The 15,559-nt window shown below is 38.1% G+C and overlaps 1 protein-coding gene across 8 annotated transcripts in view; it reads left to right on the top strand.

The window, feature by feature from the left end:
* Positions 1 to 15,559, top strand: part of OSBPL3 (oxysterol binding protein like 3) — an 88,989-nt gene that overhangs the window by 42,191 nt on the left and 31,239 nt on the right. For 5 of the 8 annotated variants that reach the window (XM_010712779.4, XM_010712784.4, XM_010712778.4 and 2 more), the window contains 4 exons: positions 9,871 to 9,990; positions 10,229 to 10,282; positions 10,489 to 10,602; positions 11,142 to 11,312. In XM_010712779.4, coding sequence (XP_010711081.2) covers positions 9,871 to 9,990; positions 10,229 to 10,282; positions 10,489 to 10,602; positions 11,142 to 11,312 — 459 coding nt within the window. The remainder of the gene's footprint in view (positions 1 to 9,870; positions 9,991 to 10,228; positions 10,283 to 10,488; positions 10,603 to 11,141; positions 11,313 to 15,559) is intronic. The other 3 variants (XM_010712786.4, XM_010712785.4, XM_010712783.4) reach the window with 1 other exon arrangement.

Raw genomic sequence — 15,559 nt, 5'->3', positions numbered from 1 at the left:
AATATTGGGTAACAGCTCTGCTTATTTCAAGTTTCCAGGGAAAGGCTTGCATGTAGAGAATGCATTTTTCTGAAACTTGACGTTGAAAATGTTCATGTGAGTGCCTATATGCTGATTGTTGTAGTAGAAACGTAGTTAAGAAAATACATATTTGTATAACATAATCATCTAGATGCCTGATTCTGTACGAAAAATGAAACCATACATTGTCTTCTACAAAAGTGATCATTTATGCTATTCTTTCAACCTTTACAGTGAAAACCCGATTGTAAGCATTTGTACTTGATGAGTGAGACTGCTGAAGACAGCAGCTTTTGCATGTGGGCAAGAATTATTGACCTGTAGCACTGCTGAAAATCAAGCTTAAATACACTCAAAGCATGCTTGCAAAATGATGAGCAATACACCCAACGTACATAAACTTTTATATGTACAGATGCAACAGTGGAGCTCTTGGAGCTGCTTCAGGTTGAAATGTTAATTGGAATTGAGCCTTAAAGCTTTGGAGACCGCAGCTGCATGTTGAAAGAGCACCTGCTTTTCTGGGACTTCTGACCCTACACGTACAGTCTCTGCAATTTCTGCATTTTAAAGTGCTGTGCTTTAAAGAATTGCTGTGCTTTTCTCATACACTAAGCAAGTAAATCCTTGCTTTCAGCACACTTTTTTTTTTCCCTTCAACATTATTTTTTATATCCTCAGTATGAGATTACCTTTAAAGGCATAATTTAAAACATTTAGTATTGTCTATTCCAACAGCTCCAGTCAATCATGTGTTATCACATAGTATTTAAATAATAAGATTTATATGGGCGTGTCTAAATCCCTTGGTGCATTACAAACCCAGTAAAATCAACTGTACTTATGCAGGAGCAATTTATGCAAGAAAATCACTTACTGCCATTTAACATGTTAAAATCTGTAGAAAAGCTGAGGCTTTTGATACTATTGTTGGTGGATCCCATTTCTTACCCATTTTGTTCTCACCTGTACCCGTTGGAGGAAAGGAATAAATCAGTAAGGTTTAATATCATCTTGTCTGTCTCCAGTTTTTTATCCCTTGAACGTCTGTACAAAAATGCCTGATAGGTGTGGGAGATAGAATTTGCTGTTTTATTTGTATTCCAGGTGCATCTCTGTTCCTTGTCAGGCAGATGGCTAAGTTGCCTCATACACCTATCAGGTCAAGCTGAATGAAGGTGTAAAGTAGGTTGATTCCCAATCTATTTTGAAGACAGTACAAGTAATCTTTCTTCATACCAGGCATAGTGATAAATATCTCCACTTTGATTGAAGTTTCAGTATTAAAATTTTTATGGTCAGTCACTGCAGTACCAAGTAAGTAACTGGATTCTTTTGCATCTAGGCAACCTAAACGAGTCAAATGGCTTGTCCATGTTTTCAGGAAGTGTTAATGATAAGCTAGCTTGCATGAGTTGGGGCAGCTCATGTGACTTGTATGCTGAGGAATAATTGCTAAGCAAGGCTAAAATTTTTGCTTGCTAGCTTGTCATATATACCCTGAAAATTTAGAAATACTTGTTTTTAGAAATAACATGACATTTTTAGTGTCTTTATGATTTGTTTTTTAATAGAGACTTTGTTTGTATGGAATTCTTTCAAACTTATCTACCCCTTTTCTTATCAAATATAATAACTTCCAATCTTATCCTATAGCTTTGTTTGCATCTGCTGAAGTGATCATGAGGTCTTAAAAGTAGTCTACAATGCTAAAACAAACAAACAAACAAATCTAAATTACAGTTTCTTTCAGGATTGTCAGTGTTGTATGAGAATTGTTAAATTACAGCCTGAAACAGTGATTGAGAACCTGGTGAAAGGACACAGTCAGCCCTGGGAGCACAGGTGAAAGCAATTCATCTGTGCAACCAGAAGGCCTGGAACCTGGCTCCACCCCTATCTAAGCCTCATGTAAGGGCTGGCTGCCACAAAGGGGGGATCTCTTGCAAGAGATCCCTCCTTTTGGAGAATTCAGTGAGCCCTGATCCTTGGGATGGGTAAGCAAACCTTTCTTTCTTTAACTGGATTGTGCCTATCATCCTTTTTTGGGTAATTTTGTATTGGTTATCTCCCCTTGTGTTTCTCTACATAGCTCTTATGTGTGTAGCAGTGTATTGTTGTTCCTTATTTTATTCCCTGATGGTTTTTTATATCTTTCATGTGGCTGTTGTTTTGTTTTTTTTTTTACATTGAAGTAGTTGTGCAACTTACAGAACAAACTGCTTTGCTGAGGAAAGCAAAGATTTAAATAACCTTTACAGTATGCACTTTAGATATTTACTTGAAAATAACTTGTGGGTCATTTTTCCCATATGATTTTAAAATTCATTTGTTAATTACAGTTTGCTTTGATAGAAAGTTTCAGTGAAAGTTTTGATGAATGTTAATCTCTGCTGCATGCAGAAAGATGGTCCTTTAGGTCTAACAAAGTCAATCCACTGCAGCACCTACTAGCCTGGACTCGCAAGTGCTTTGAGAGAGTCTCTAGTCTTGCAATTTATGAAGACCTGCACCTTCTTAGAAGGACCTTCTCTTTACTAGTGTAGATTGTAATATAATAACATAAAATTGCCAGAGTCTTTCCGTGACAATGTAGAGTTCTGTTGTTTTCTGTTTCCTTTCTCGCAGAGGAGTTCTTGTCACGTTTCATTGAATACTATTGTTTTTATCATTAATTGCTCCTTTTTCTTCTCAGCCTCTTGTACTAGTAAGTTGGAGCTTTGTTGACTGTCCATAATATTCACCTCCTAGTGGATGTTGTCAACCAGGTGCCAGACGAGACTGGGATGAATAAGATCACCAACTGAGATTTACTTGTGCTTCTCCTCTGCATGTTAGTTTAAATAGAAGCAGAGCTGTACTGCGTAGAAAACAGCAGCCATCTGAAGTTCTATAGAATTTCTAAAGTATCTCCTATATAAAATATAAAAAGTATCACCTATACAACATATAGGCTTTGCTTTTTTTTTTTTTCTTCTCCAAAGCCCTGTTAGAAGACTGCAATATGATACGTTAAGTCCTGTATTAACAGTATTTTGAATTAACAGTGTATTAACAGTATTTTGAAAGTTTAAGTAATTTTGCCATGTGCTCTGTGGAATGTCGAGTGAGTAGTTGATTTTCATTTTCTTTCCTTTATCTTCCAGTTTGATGGAAGGCTTCCTACTCTTTGTCAATCTTTTGTGCCCCTTTCAAGCACCGTCAAAATTAGAATTACTTGCAAGTTAATGACAGATCTACCTGGGTGCTTTTTTCTGTGCTGCTGATTTGACATGGACATGGTAGTTCTTTTAATCTAGTTAAGTAAAAGTGAATCCTGGAAAAATGCAGGACTCCTTTTTGTTTTTTTTTTTTTTTTTCCCCATAGTAGTGGGATTTAAGCTTCCCCTAATCACAAAGCCCATTGAAAGTACACACTGGCATTGAGCAATAAGCAACTTGAGATTGGGATGTGAAACTGTGGATGTGTAAGGCCTGTCCTTGGGTTCCAGTGGCTGCTAAAATGTAGTTATTGCTCCTCATAGAGCAACACGCGCCAGCACTGTGGAGCATAAATGGAGACCTGTGATACTGAAGATAGGCTGCTGTGCCACAAGGGTTGATTGAAACAGACCTGCAGGACTTTGAGAGGCCTGCTCCTGCCTTTGCTAAACTTGGTGGCCTTTTCTGTCAGATGCAATGCGTTTGCAGTGTGAACTGAAGACACTAACAGTTAACGCTGTTCCACTATGTGCACCTCACCTTGAAGCCTCATAATAGGTTAGAGACTGCTGCCATGTCCTAGCTCTCTGCCTTTCTCTGTCAGTCACAGAAGGATCTGTCTTCTACAAAGTCACAGCTCAGACTGTTTTGTGAGCATGGAAAACTGGTATTGGTCATTACGTTTGAACTGACCTACGTGCAAAGGAAGATATATTGTGATGATAATTTCTAAGTCTAATATGCTAATGAACTCTTAAAATAAATACAGTAGGGAAAAGCCTTATGAGAGGTGAGCTGCTTAAAAATACTCCGTGTTCTAAAAAGGAAAATTGAATCATTTCTGCCAATTTTATGAACCGTAACAAATGCTTTAGTTGCAGCTGATGCCAGCTCTTATCCTCCACAAAGCAAGCTTCTATTTTTGGCACTTTAAAATATTCGGTACAACTGACTGCATTTTATACTGGAAGAGAGTCTGGCACTGTCATCTCTTTCATTTGGGAAGCAGTAAGTGCAAGCATCAATCTGAGAGCCGTTCAAATTTGTTATTTCATTCTTTCTCCTGAAATAATTCACCTTGAGGAGCTATATGTACGCAATATTGCAGAAAACAGGAAGGCTTTTATTAAATATAGAAAATGACTGCAGTTACCTAATAGCAGACTTATCTCTAGAGACTGAAGTGTATGCGTGGTGGGTTTTTTTTCCTCATCCATAGGAACCCTTTAACTATAGTGTGAATTCCTCTGCTGATCTAAAATGAGCATCTTTGAACCTGTGATATGTAACAATAGTGCTTCTTCCCACAACCTTGAGTGAAGCATCTGCCTCAGGCGGCAAATGCAGAGTTGATCATTTTGTGCAGACTCTTGTCCTTAATAATGCGAAATCTTTAGTAGGGTTGTAATCTTTAAATATTGCTACTCTGGACTGGGCATTGTTAATGCAATTCAGCTGTTGTTTTGTTTGTTTGTTTGTTTCATTTCAGGAGGAGGTGGATGTTGCAAAGCAGTAATGTTTTGTGGGTATTTGTCCTCAATTTAGCATGATGGTTTTGGGGTATCTTTTCCAGTTCCCTATGTGTGATAAGAATCAATAAAATAAACCATAATCTGAATGCTTCCATCCTGTATTTCCAGTTTGCTCCTCAGATGTTTCAGACAGATGAAAAAAGATAATAACCAACCAGTTTGATTAATTTGTCTTCATTTTAGAGTAAGCAGTTGTTGTGGTTTTGTTGTTTTTTTTTGGTTTTTTTTTGCTTCTGCAGCAGCTGATGTTTCTTACTCATTAAATGTGGTGTCGGATATCTTGAAGAATTAAATACTGATGAAAATCCTGGTTGGGTGTAGATTCTGAACAGATCTTAAAAAAAAAAAAAAAAAAAAAAAGTCACAGTGCAGTGTTTTGGAAAGTGTGGGAGTTAGAGGCTCAAGTGGGAAAGGTTCTAGCCAGAAGATGCCAACAGAACCAAATGCTTGCTGTTATTGCAGTGTTGAGCCTAGTAGTTATCCAGTAGTTTTCCAAGTTGTTAATTCTCTGAAATATTCATTGCATTTCTTTGGGTAATAAAGTTGATTAAATAGTCCTGTGCTTTTACGAGTTCTAGACCAATTTTCAGTTCAGCTAAATCTACCCTTTAATGTACGGTTTGAATTGAATTGTGAGGTTCCCAGATTCTCAGAAATATGAGTGGAAACCTTGCCATCACCTGAGATTTGGCCAGTGTTGGTCCTAATCAAAGGGAGGTGGTGCTCCTACTTCTGCTTTTCTTTCTGTTTTCACGCTTTTTTTATTGTAAAGGCACTTTTTGACCAGGCACTGTAGAAACAGTGAGAAATGCGGATCTTCAGAAACAGGAAACTTCTTGTGCCTGGACTGCAGAAACTGCCAAAAGTAAGCCTTATTTGAAATACAGGCCAAGAATATGCTCTACATTTAAAAGTTTAACCCAAACTATTGACACAGCATGTATTCCAGATGGGAGTACTACAGCTCTACTGTTTCTCAACTGCTTTCTTTGTCTTTACCGCATATTCCCAATGTAAACTGGATCTAATTTCAGCAGTCTCTTTTTTCCCAAATTTATCCCTATTAAAAAAGTGAATCTGGATTCTTGCTTTTTTGACTGTGCTCAAATTTGTTCTTGTCTCCTGCAAGTAGACTGCTCTGTTAACAATATGCTGTGTTTAATCTTAAGCAAAGACTTTGAGAACTGGATCCAAAGCTCAAGAAATATGATTCATTAGGCATAAAAATACTGAAAAGGTCCTACTGCTTGCTAGTCTTGACGGCTATCAGCTTGGTTTTCAATGGAAAAATTGTTTGTATACTGCAGTGTAATATATTTTGAATAAGGCAGTGGAAATAACTTGCTTGGTAATGATGTAATGCAGTTTTTAAACTCTTCTGGCTAATTTCAAGAAGGAAGAAACAACCGTGAACATTACATTATTCTTAATGTTCTAAATGTTCCTATTAGTTCTTAATTAGAATCATCTTTCACTTGTTCCATCAGGTTTCATTACTTCTTAATGTTTACCTCTTTTCAAGTCCCCAACTTGAAAAGTCTCATTTGCAGAACATATTTCCCAGGGAGGGGTAATTTTATCCACCTGTGGATAGGGAGTAGCAGTAAGTTCAGTAGTTAGTGACTTAATATAAATTGTAGCATTACACTATACTTGATATTTTAAGAGGCTGCTCAGGCATCATAGACTCCTAATGTTAGTAATTATAAAAGTGTTAATTAAATAATCTTTAACTAGAAAAAGAATTCCAAAATCACTGTAGAAAGCATTTGGTGGCCAAGCATTTCCATTTACGGTAAAAGAGTTGGTGGAATATCATTTCTCTTTGCTTTCAAGGTTGAGAGGCTCTGTCAAAAAAGAAAAAAAAAAACAAAAAAAACCTTAATTGTGGAGGCTTATAGCTGCCTTTGTACTTCAATAGCTGTCAAGCTGCAGCTAGCAAGCTGCAGCTAACTGTCACTATAAGGGCACAAGCTGGCTCTGCTTCATTCTCTGATGGCTTCACCCCACAGAAGACTCACTCTGCTGCTGTCTTGCAGCAGAGTGTGCACTGCTGTGGTTTGTGATGAGCTGATATGCTGGCAACAGCCCAGGGAGCCTTCTGCCTGCCTTCAGCACATTAACTCCTTGTGTCTGAGTAGCTTCTCTCTTCCCTGACCTGATAATAATAATTCATCTCTAGGCAGGGGAAAATCCATGATTATTCAGATTCCTAAGTGAATCCCAAGTTGACAAAAATGAATAAAGAATATGGAGCATAACTTTTGGTTTCCCTAGGAAAAATATTATTTCTTATAGTAGTCATGAAATCATGATATTTAACTAGCTGTCAAAATATTCTAGATTGGAGGAATTAAAAAAACATAAAATGCATGCTATAGTAACTTCATTTAGGGTGACTGCAGTTTTGACTTGCCTTCAGGTGGCAGAACTTTAGAAGAGGAGGCTTAGGGAGACCCTACTGCTCTCTACAGCTACCAAAAGGGAGGTTGTGATGAGATGGGAGTCAGCTTCTTCTCCTATGTGACTAGTGGTAGGACTAGAGGAAATGGTCTCAAGTTGTGCTGGGGAGATTTAGATCGGTTGTTAGCAAATACTGTTTCTCTGAAGGAGAGGTCAGATGTTGGAGCAGGCTGCCCAGTGAAGTGGTAGAGTCACCAACCCCAGAGGTGTTTAGATGTACAGGGGGACATCATTTTGTGGGAGATATTGATGGAGGTGAACAGTTGGACTTGGATGTCTTTTCTAACCTTGATGATTCTGTGGTTCTGTGATCACTAGGTGATCTGTAGAGTGTTGAATGATGAGAGCTGGTCAACCCTGTTTCTGATGCTTGCACTCTTTTGTGTAGGATTGGCAGAGTGAACACAAGTCAGAGAAGCTGACCAGCTTGTAGTTTGTTCCATAAAGTGCAGTGCAAGGAAGATAATAACAAAATAGTGGAGTGCTGCCAGTAACATCTTGGAATAAGAGATCGTGTTGCTTAAGCTGTTTAATGAATGTCTTTTTGAAGATGATTTCCCATTTTGTCTTTTTACTCTGGTAATAGGCATATATAACCTGATGTAACTTATGTTGGTTTTTTTGTTTGTTTGTTTTTGGCTGAACTTGAATGATCCTGGAGATGGTTAAATGAGCACATCTAGTGCCTTTGTTAATTTTTGTTTTAAAGTTTTTGAGTCAGTAAAATCTGGGAAGGGGAAGAGGGGATACTTCATTTTAGCTTAAATGAAAACGACCACAAGAACTCACTTGTGTAGTATTCTGTTTTCACCTAAGTGTTTCACAGTGGTCTTTTATATTGTTAAATTCTACAGATTACAGTTTTCCTCTTTTTCATGTATATATTTTTATATATATATATATGTTTGTGTATATATATATATATAGCAATGATACAAGCACATGAAATTTTATTTTCTGACAGTTTTTACTAATTATGGATCTGTGAAATCCCGTGATAGCTGGTGATAAATCATTCATGAGGTTTCTGATCAGAAATCTTGAAATTTGTGTTATGTGGTCATTAGCTGTTTTTCAACAAAAAAGAATTGTAAAAAAACCCTCTCTTTTCTGTTAGATTGTTGCAGAGTATTTCATACAAGACTTGCTGATGGCAAGAGACTCTTAACTAGAGATATACATGATTAAACTGGGGGAGTATTTTTCTTGTACTCTTTCCTTCTTACCACATTCCTCATATTTCAGATAGGTTCTTAGCTTTTTGTTTCTTTTTTATTTTTTTTCTGGGAAGGCTGCAGTTTGTAAGAAAATACAGATCCTTCAGTTATCTAGTATAGACAAAAATGTGCTATAGTCTTCAGAGTCTTTTATTTCTTTTTCATAATCTGCAAATACATCTTTTTTAGCATAGGCTGTTTCTACATGTGACAGCAGAAATCTTTTTATGGTAAATTGTGACCAGGCTGTGTGTATATGTATGTACAGATAAATCATAGAATGACTTAGGTTGGAAGGAACCTTAAAGATCATCTAGTTCCAACCCCCTGCCTGTGGATAGGGTTGCCACCCACTAAATCAGACTGCCCAGGACCCCACCCAGCCTGACTCTTTTATCATCTTTGCGGCCCTCCTCTGAACCCACTCCAGCAGCTCCACTTATTTCCTGTGCTGGGGACCCCAAGCCTGGGCACAGTACTCTAGACAGGACCTTGCAAGGGCAGAGCAGATGGGAGCAATCAATTCCCTCTCCCCACTAAGCCTAACCCTTTTGATGCAGCACAGGATTGGTCTTCCTATCTACAAGAGCACACTGCTGGCTCATGTCCAGCTTTTTGTTCCAGAACCTCCGAGTCTTTCTCTGCAAGATTCCTCTCAAAGAATTCTTCTCCAGGTCTGCATGTGTCTGGGAGCACAACACCTTGCTCTTGGCCTTGTGAACCCCATTAAGTTCACATGGACCCACTTTTCAAGCCTGTTCAGATCCTTCTGGAGGTTCTCTTCCTTTTGTTGTATCAACTGTACTGCTCACAGGAGCATGCTGCTGGTTCTTGGTCAACCTGTGCCAACAGAGCACCGAAGTTATTCTCCACAGAGCTCCTTTCTAGCAAATCAGCCTTTAAACCTGTACTGATGCATGTGATTATTCCTCCTCGGTGTAGGACTCCACATTTGCCTTCTTTGAGCCTCATAAGGTCCGTCTCCATCTAACTCTCCAACCCATCCAGGTCTTGCTGAATGACAGCACAGCCTTCTGGTGTGTCAGCCACTTCTGCCTTTGTATCATTGGCAAACTTGGTGAGGGTGCTCTCTATCCTTTCATCCAGGTCATTGATGCTACATGTGCTTCTTCGCAGCGTAACTTTTATTCAGGATTTTTCAGTTTTTTAATGTTTTATCTGATAGAAAGATGTTGATATTAGATGACTTATTTAATAAGCCTGTTCTATTTTATCATCACATGTTTATTTTACTATTGCATTGTTATTATTTACAGTTTCTTATCTTTATTTCTGTAGACATCCAGATAATGAGGTGCTGAGAATGTTATTAATGATGGAAACCCTGTAGTTTGACTTTTTACTCATCTTGGATCTGTCTTAGCAATTCCATTAGTTGGAATAAACAAGATCTAGACTTATATTTTCTGTTTAAGCAGGACAGCTGGGAAATTGTAGAAGGACTCCGGGGAGCAATGAATTGTACCCAGGAACCACAGAAACAGGAAGGCTGCTTGCTGAAAAAAAGAAAATGGCCTTTGAAGGGCTGGCACAAGGTAATAAAGGAACATCTGTATGAAAGCCTGGTTGCATGTAAATGTGGCATACTGAATGTGTTGTTACTGGAAAAAAAAAAAAAAAATTAAGGGCAGGGAGAGATGTTCTCCGAATAAATGTGTGGGTGTGTTTGAGTTGGTATTTTTTGGTTTTGTGTGGTGGTGGTGGTGGTTGTTGTTTGGCTGTTCATGTGATTTATTTTTTTTTTCTTTAATTCTCTCCATTTTTTGTTTGCAGAGATACTTCTTTTTGGACAGAGGGATTTTGAAGTATTCTAAATGCCAAGCTGATGTAAGTGATTTAAAACCCTTTAAAGCCAGTATAAGGTAACAACAGTGTTTTATCTGAAATAACAATAATTTCATATTCATAGTAAAGAGAAGTAGAGTTTCAGCAGCTCTTAACAGTAGATTAAATGCAGAATAATGATGATCAAAGCAGGTAATGTCCATCTTGCTGTATTCTGGGGTTATTGTATTCTTTTCTATTTTCTGCAGATAGAGAGAGGGAAACTTCATGGCTGTATTGATGTTGGACTTTCTGTCATGTCTGTAAAGAAATCAACAAAATGTATAGACTTAGATACCGAAGAGCAGATATATCATCTGAAGGTAAGTCTTTAACATTGTTCAAAATTTGCTGCCTAATGTAGGAGTATAGCAACATGAAGTCTGTGTGTTGAAGAGCACGTTTATTTTTAACAGCAGGAGGTCTGTTAATTTCACTTAACTTTTAGTCTCAATGGACTAGTTTTACACTTTATAACGTGAGAGGCTTTGCTGTTCCAGAGTCAGGCACCCCATTACATTTGGTGGTAGCTGAACCTTGATGAAACCTTAGAACTTGTAACTAAGAAGTGACAATTTTTATTTGCTTTTTTCTCTCTAGAAATTGCTAAGCAGCGTGTTTTGCATTGCAATCATAGCTCTGATAACTGAAGTTTCTGTTTTTATTTTATCCAGTGACTAATTTTGTCATGCTTAAGCTCATGCATAATATATTCTAGTAGGAGAAAAATTTTTAGAAAAACTTTCCTGGAATTTTGCCAATAAAAGTCAACTAGGCTAGCCATCTGATGAGTACAAGATATCTTAGTTTCTTTGCTAACGAATTTGAACGTGGGTGTTGTAACATCTGAAATTTTGTGTAGGTGAAATCTCAGGAGCTGTTTGATGAATGGGTAGCAAAGCTTCGTCATCACAGGATGTATCGTCAGAATGAAATCTCCATGTTTCCTCATGACGTCAATAATCTTTTCTTCCCAGTATCTACTACTGTGGACTCTGGCCCTGGTCTGTGTGATTTGACTCCAAGTAGAAAGGTAATAGTGATGATTTATAAACAATGAGCTTTTATCAGTGATTAAATTAGCCTGATTTGTTTTAAAGTAAAGAGCATAATGAAAATTTGTATGGGTTTAAGTTGTGGTCTATAAAGAGCAAAATATTACTATCTATAAATTTACTCCAGCAAGTACTTTCCTCTGTGATGCTGGTAAATTTTTTAATGTTGTCCCAGTGTTTTAAAGAAGTAAATAATATTTTCACAATGACTTTTAAAACTGGATTTAAGTTAGAATCCTCATAATTTTTGACTGTATAATATTATTTGTCTGATACAAGCTAGTGAATGTTAATGTGAGTCACAGAAGAGCACTCAGCTATATCTGTATATTTTTCCTATTCTCAGATTTTCATTTTTCCTTAAGCTAATAAAACCTCTCCCTTATACAGTAATACATCTGACTGTGGTTAACTAGTAGATAGGGAATATTGGACAGCTGTAACCTATGAGTACTATTTACATTTTGTGAGGTAGCCTCACAAAACAGTGATTTTATTCAGCACCTGAGCACAGTCTGTCTCCAGCAGTTTGCATATTGACTGGCTGATGTTCACACAAAGAAACGCTTCTGCTGTAGTGTAGAACCAGACCTCTTTTGAGAATGTTTTTTTTTTTTTAGCAATATTGTGCTCTACTTACTGTAACTGTTTTCTGTCAACTTCACAAATATATCTTATGCAGCAGTCACTTCTTTGTTATCCTACTGCCTAAGGTATTCTTTTTCCTGGCTATATTGCTGTACAGTTTGAGTGGGCTCATTTCACACTACCTGTAGTTCGAGGATTTTCTTTTTACTGATTTGATGGGACTCCTTCTGAGCAGTCAGCAGCACATTTATCACTGTGTTCTGAGGAGTCTCCATCTGTCAAATTTTAGGTGGATGTTTAGGAGTGCTTTGTCAACTTATCCAGTATCCTTTCTCACACATCTTTTTTGCCTTCAAAGATGCAAAGCATAGTGCATCCTCTGCTACTAACAGGGGAAAAAAAAAAATAGGAAATAAATGTGGAGTGTTTACACTTCCCCTTTTGACCCTGAAAGACTGTTAAAGATTAGACAACCTCTCTTATTTAGCTGAGCATGCATCTCTGGCTTGATAAAAGTATAATAATAGATGCATAAGACTAAATCTGTGCTGCATTAGAATGGGGTTTGAATAGCTATAGTATCATTTGGAACAATGTCATTCTGAAGCTTGACTATAAACTGCATGAAGCTTGGGGTCTGTCTAAAAGGTCCTGATATGAGAGAATATTTGCTACTTTGGAAGGACAGTGCTGTAGCTGAATAACAATTTTTTTTTTTACCAAGCACAAACACGTGCCGGAACTGCTTTTTGCTATTGGCTGAGAGGGAGGGGATCTATGCAAAATGGCAACTGAAAGAGCAGACTTGCCCTCTGGTAACAGCAGTGTTCAGCAAAGAGCAGTCTGTGTGGCTTTGTGGAGCCAGCACCTCTGTGACTCTGACAGCCATCTCTTCTGAGTCTGTGAGGAAATGGAAAACCTTCTGGGGCACTCTAGTTCTTTTCTCCCATAAGACAACTTGGATAGAAGGGGCAGTACTATATTGAGAGCAAAAATAGAACATAGCAGTGTCCATTTATCTCTATGCCTTTGCTCTCAAAAAATAAAAAATAAGAAAATATAAAAAGGATCATGTGACCAGCATATCTAAAATCTGTGCTCGCTGTCAGGATATTAACTATTTCTTCTTTAGCATGAGAAACTCTAATTCACTTTTAATTTGTTAATCCAGATTTGCACTGCAAAGAAGCCCTGCTTATTTTCATGTGAAAAATAGAAGGGGATAGTTCTTAAGCTGCAGTTAATCACCTTAGCTCTGCTGAAGCTAAATGGAGGTTTGCCAATTTACACCAGCCTTAGGCTAATGTTCATTGATTTCAATCCAGTGGATAAATATTTTGGGAAAAACATAAGTAGTGAACTTTGCATTGCATTTTATCTGCCTTTAGAGACACCTGGTCAATTTTCACACTTTTTAAATAGTTGTTGGGGAATTAATGTATGTATCTATGTACATTTGTGAAATTCTTGGATTCTAATGCTCAACCATTCTGATCACAATCAAAATTATGCTAATTGGAGCTTCACAGACTCTCTCTTGACTGTTCCTTAGCAATGTCGTCTTGTTTCTTTGCTCTTAATTATGCCCTTCATGTGCATATGTTCTGGAAGAGAATTGGCTATTTTGCATGAGATAAACGTGGGATTTTTCTCCCAACGTCAATACATTCAGAAAATCACAGAATCACAGGGTTGGAAGGGACCTCAAAGATCGTGAATCTCCAACCCCCCTGCCACATACAGGGCCATCAACCTCCCTATTTAATACTAGACCAGGCTGCCCAGGGCCCCATCCAAGCTGGCCTTGAACACCTCCAGGGATGGGGCATCCACAACCTCTCTGGGCAGCCTGTTCCAGCACTTCACCACTCTCTCTGTAAAGAATTTCCTCTGACATCCAATCTAAATCTCCCCTCCCTCAACTTAAAACCATTTCCCCTTGTCCTGCTGTTATCTACCCTTTCAAAGAGTTGACTCTCCTCCTGTTTGTAGGCTCCCTTTAGGTATTGAAATGCTGCAGTGAGGTCACCCCGCAGCCTTCTTTTCTCCAGGCTGAACAAGCCCAGCTCCCTCAGCCTGTCTTCATAGGGGAGGTGCTCCAGTCCCCTGATCATCTTCGTGGCCCTCCTCTGGACCCTCTCCAACAGCTCCCTGTCTTTTTTGTACTGGGGGCTCTGCACTTGGACGCAGTACTCCAGATGGGGCTTCACAAGAGCAGAGTAGAGGGGGACAATCACCTCCCTGTCCCTGCTGGCCACCCCTCTTTTGATAGAGCCCAAGATGCCATTTGCCTTCTGAGCCGCAAGGGCACACTGCTGGCTCATGTTAAGTTTTTCATCTGTCAAGACCCCCAGGTCCTTCTCCACAGGGCTGCTCTCAAGGACCACTCCTTCCAGTCTGTATGGATGCCTGGGATTCCTCTGGCCCAAGTGTAAAACTCTGCACTTTGCCATGTTGAACCTCATCAGGTTCACCCGGGCCCACCTTTCTAGACTCTCGAGGTCCCTCTGAATGGCATCCCTTCCTTCTACATGCCTTATCTTTAAATTCAGTGTACTTGAGCTTCTAAAGGTACTGGAATCATTTGTGTTTACGTATATAGATGACTGCAACTCATACTGTTTGATGTAGGAGTAAAACAGCTGAACTGCATAGGTTAACTTTAAAACTACTATGCTTATTAATTCTTCCTGCTATTATGTGATATATAAATTGATGTGGTACTGAGTGACATCACCTGCACAGTATTTTGCAACTCAAACTGAAGCATGAATTATAAACTTTAAAAGGCTAACTATGAAAACAGCAACAGATGAGAGATAGGTGATGCTTCATATGAATAATTTTAAAACAAGTATTACTTAAGCCTTGGTAAAAGATGGGCACGTTTTGTAAAACGTGTAAAAGAGCCAAACAACTTAGCTCTTCTTATCATCAGTGAAGTGGCCATGTAATGGCAGATAAGGTGAAATTTTAAATAAGATATTGACAAAGTATTAATTGCTTTGTGCAACTTCCTGATGTATATTTTAGAAAAAAGGCAAAAGATTTAATGAAGTCTAAAAAATAGTTACACATTTGTATGGATACTATTTGTTGTTACGTTAGGAAAAAAAAAAAGCTTTATAAGCCACTGATATAACCAGTATTGGGAGGAAATTTCTTTCCACTGGAAACTATTTCACTGTGCTGCTCAATTAGCTCTTAGTCATCACTTTCAGCATTTCTTGTAGCATCTGATAGTAAGCACTTCTGAAAAGGATTACTGAGACATTGCAAAATGATACTCTTTACCAAAGTAAGATGTATGTCATACATGCATTAATGTCTATCAAGCTAAATCCATGCTAAAGTCATATGACCTAGAGTAAAATTTTTAGAAAGCATCTAGGATCATGCTTTCTTCATTGAAAAACAACTCTAAGCTCTAAACAACTATATGCATGTTACATTTCAGTTACCTTTGGGCTTCTTCAGGGATTATATGAAAGGAAGAGAATGTGCTGTTTTGGTTCTGTGCCACATGTGGCACTTTAAATGTATTAAATTGATTTAATTGATGCAGAGTTTTACCTTTCTTCAAATTTCAGTTTTCAGCAAAGTTTTATTATTCCTTTTGTATCTGCTTTTGTACGTT

This window comes from Meleagris gallopavo, chromosome 6, assembly GCF_905368555.1.
Source record: "Meleagris gallopavo chromosome 6, MGAL_WU_HG_1.1, whole genome shotgun sequence".
Classification (NCBI taxonomy): Eukaryota; Metazoa; Chordata; class Aves; order Galliformes; family Phasianidae; genus Meleagris; species Meleagris gallopavo.
Note: the sequence above shows the minus strand (reverse complement) of the source record. Positions and strands in the feature narration are given on the sequence as shown.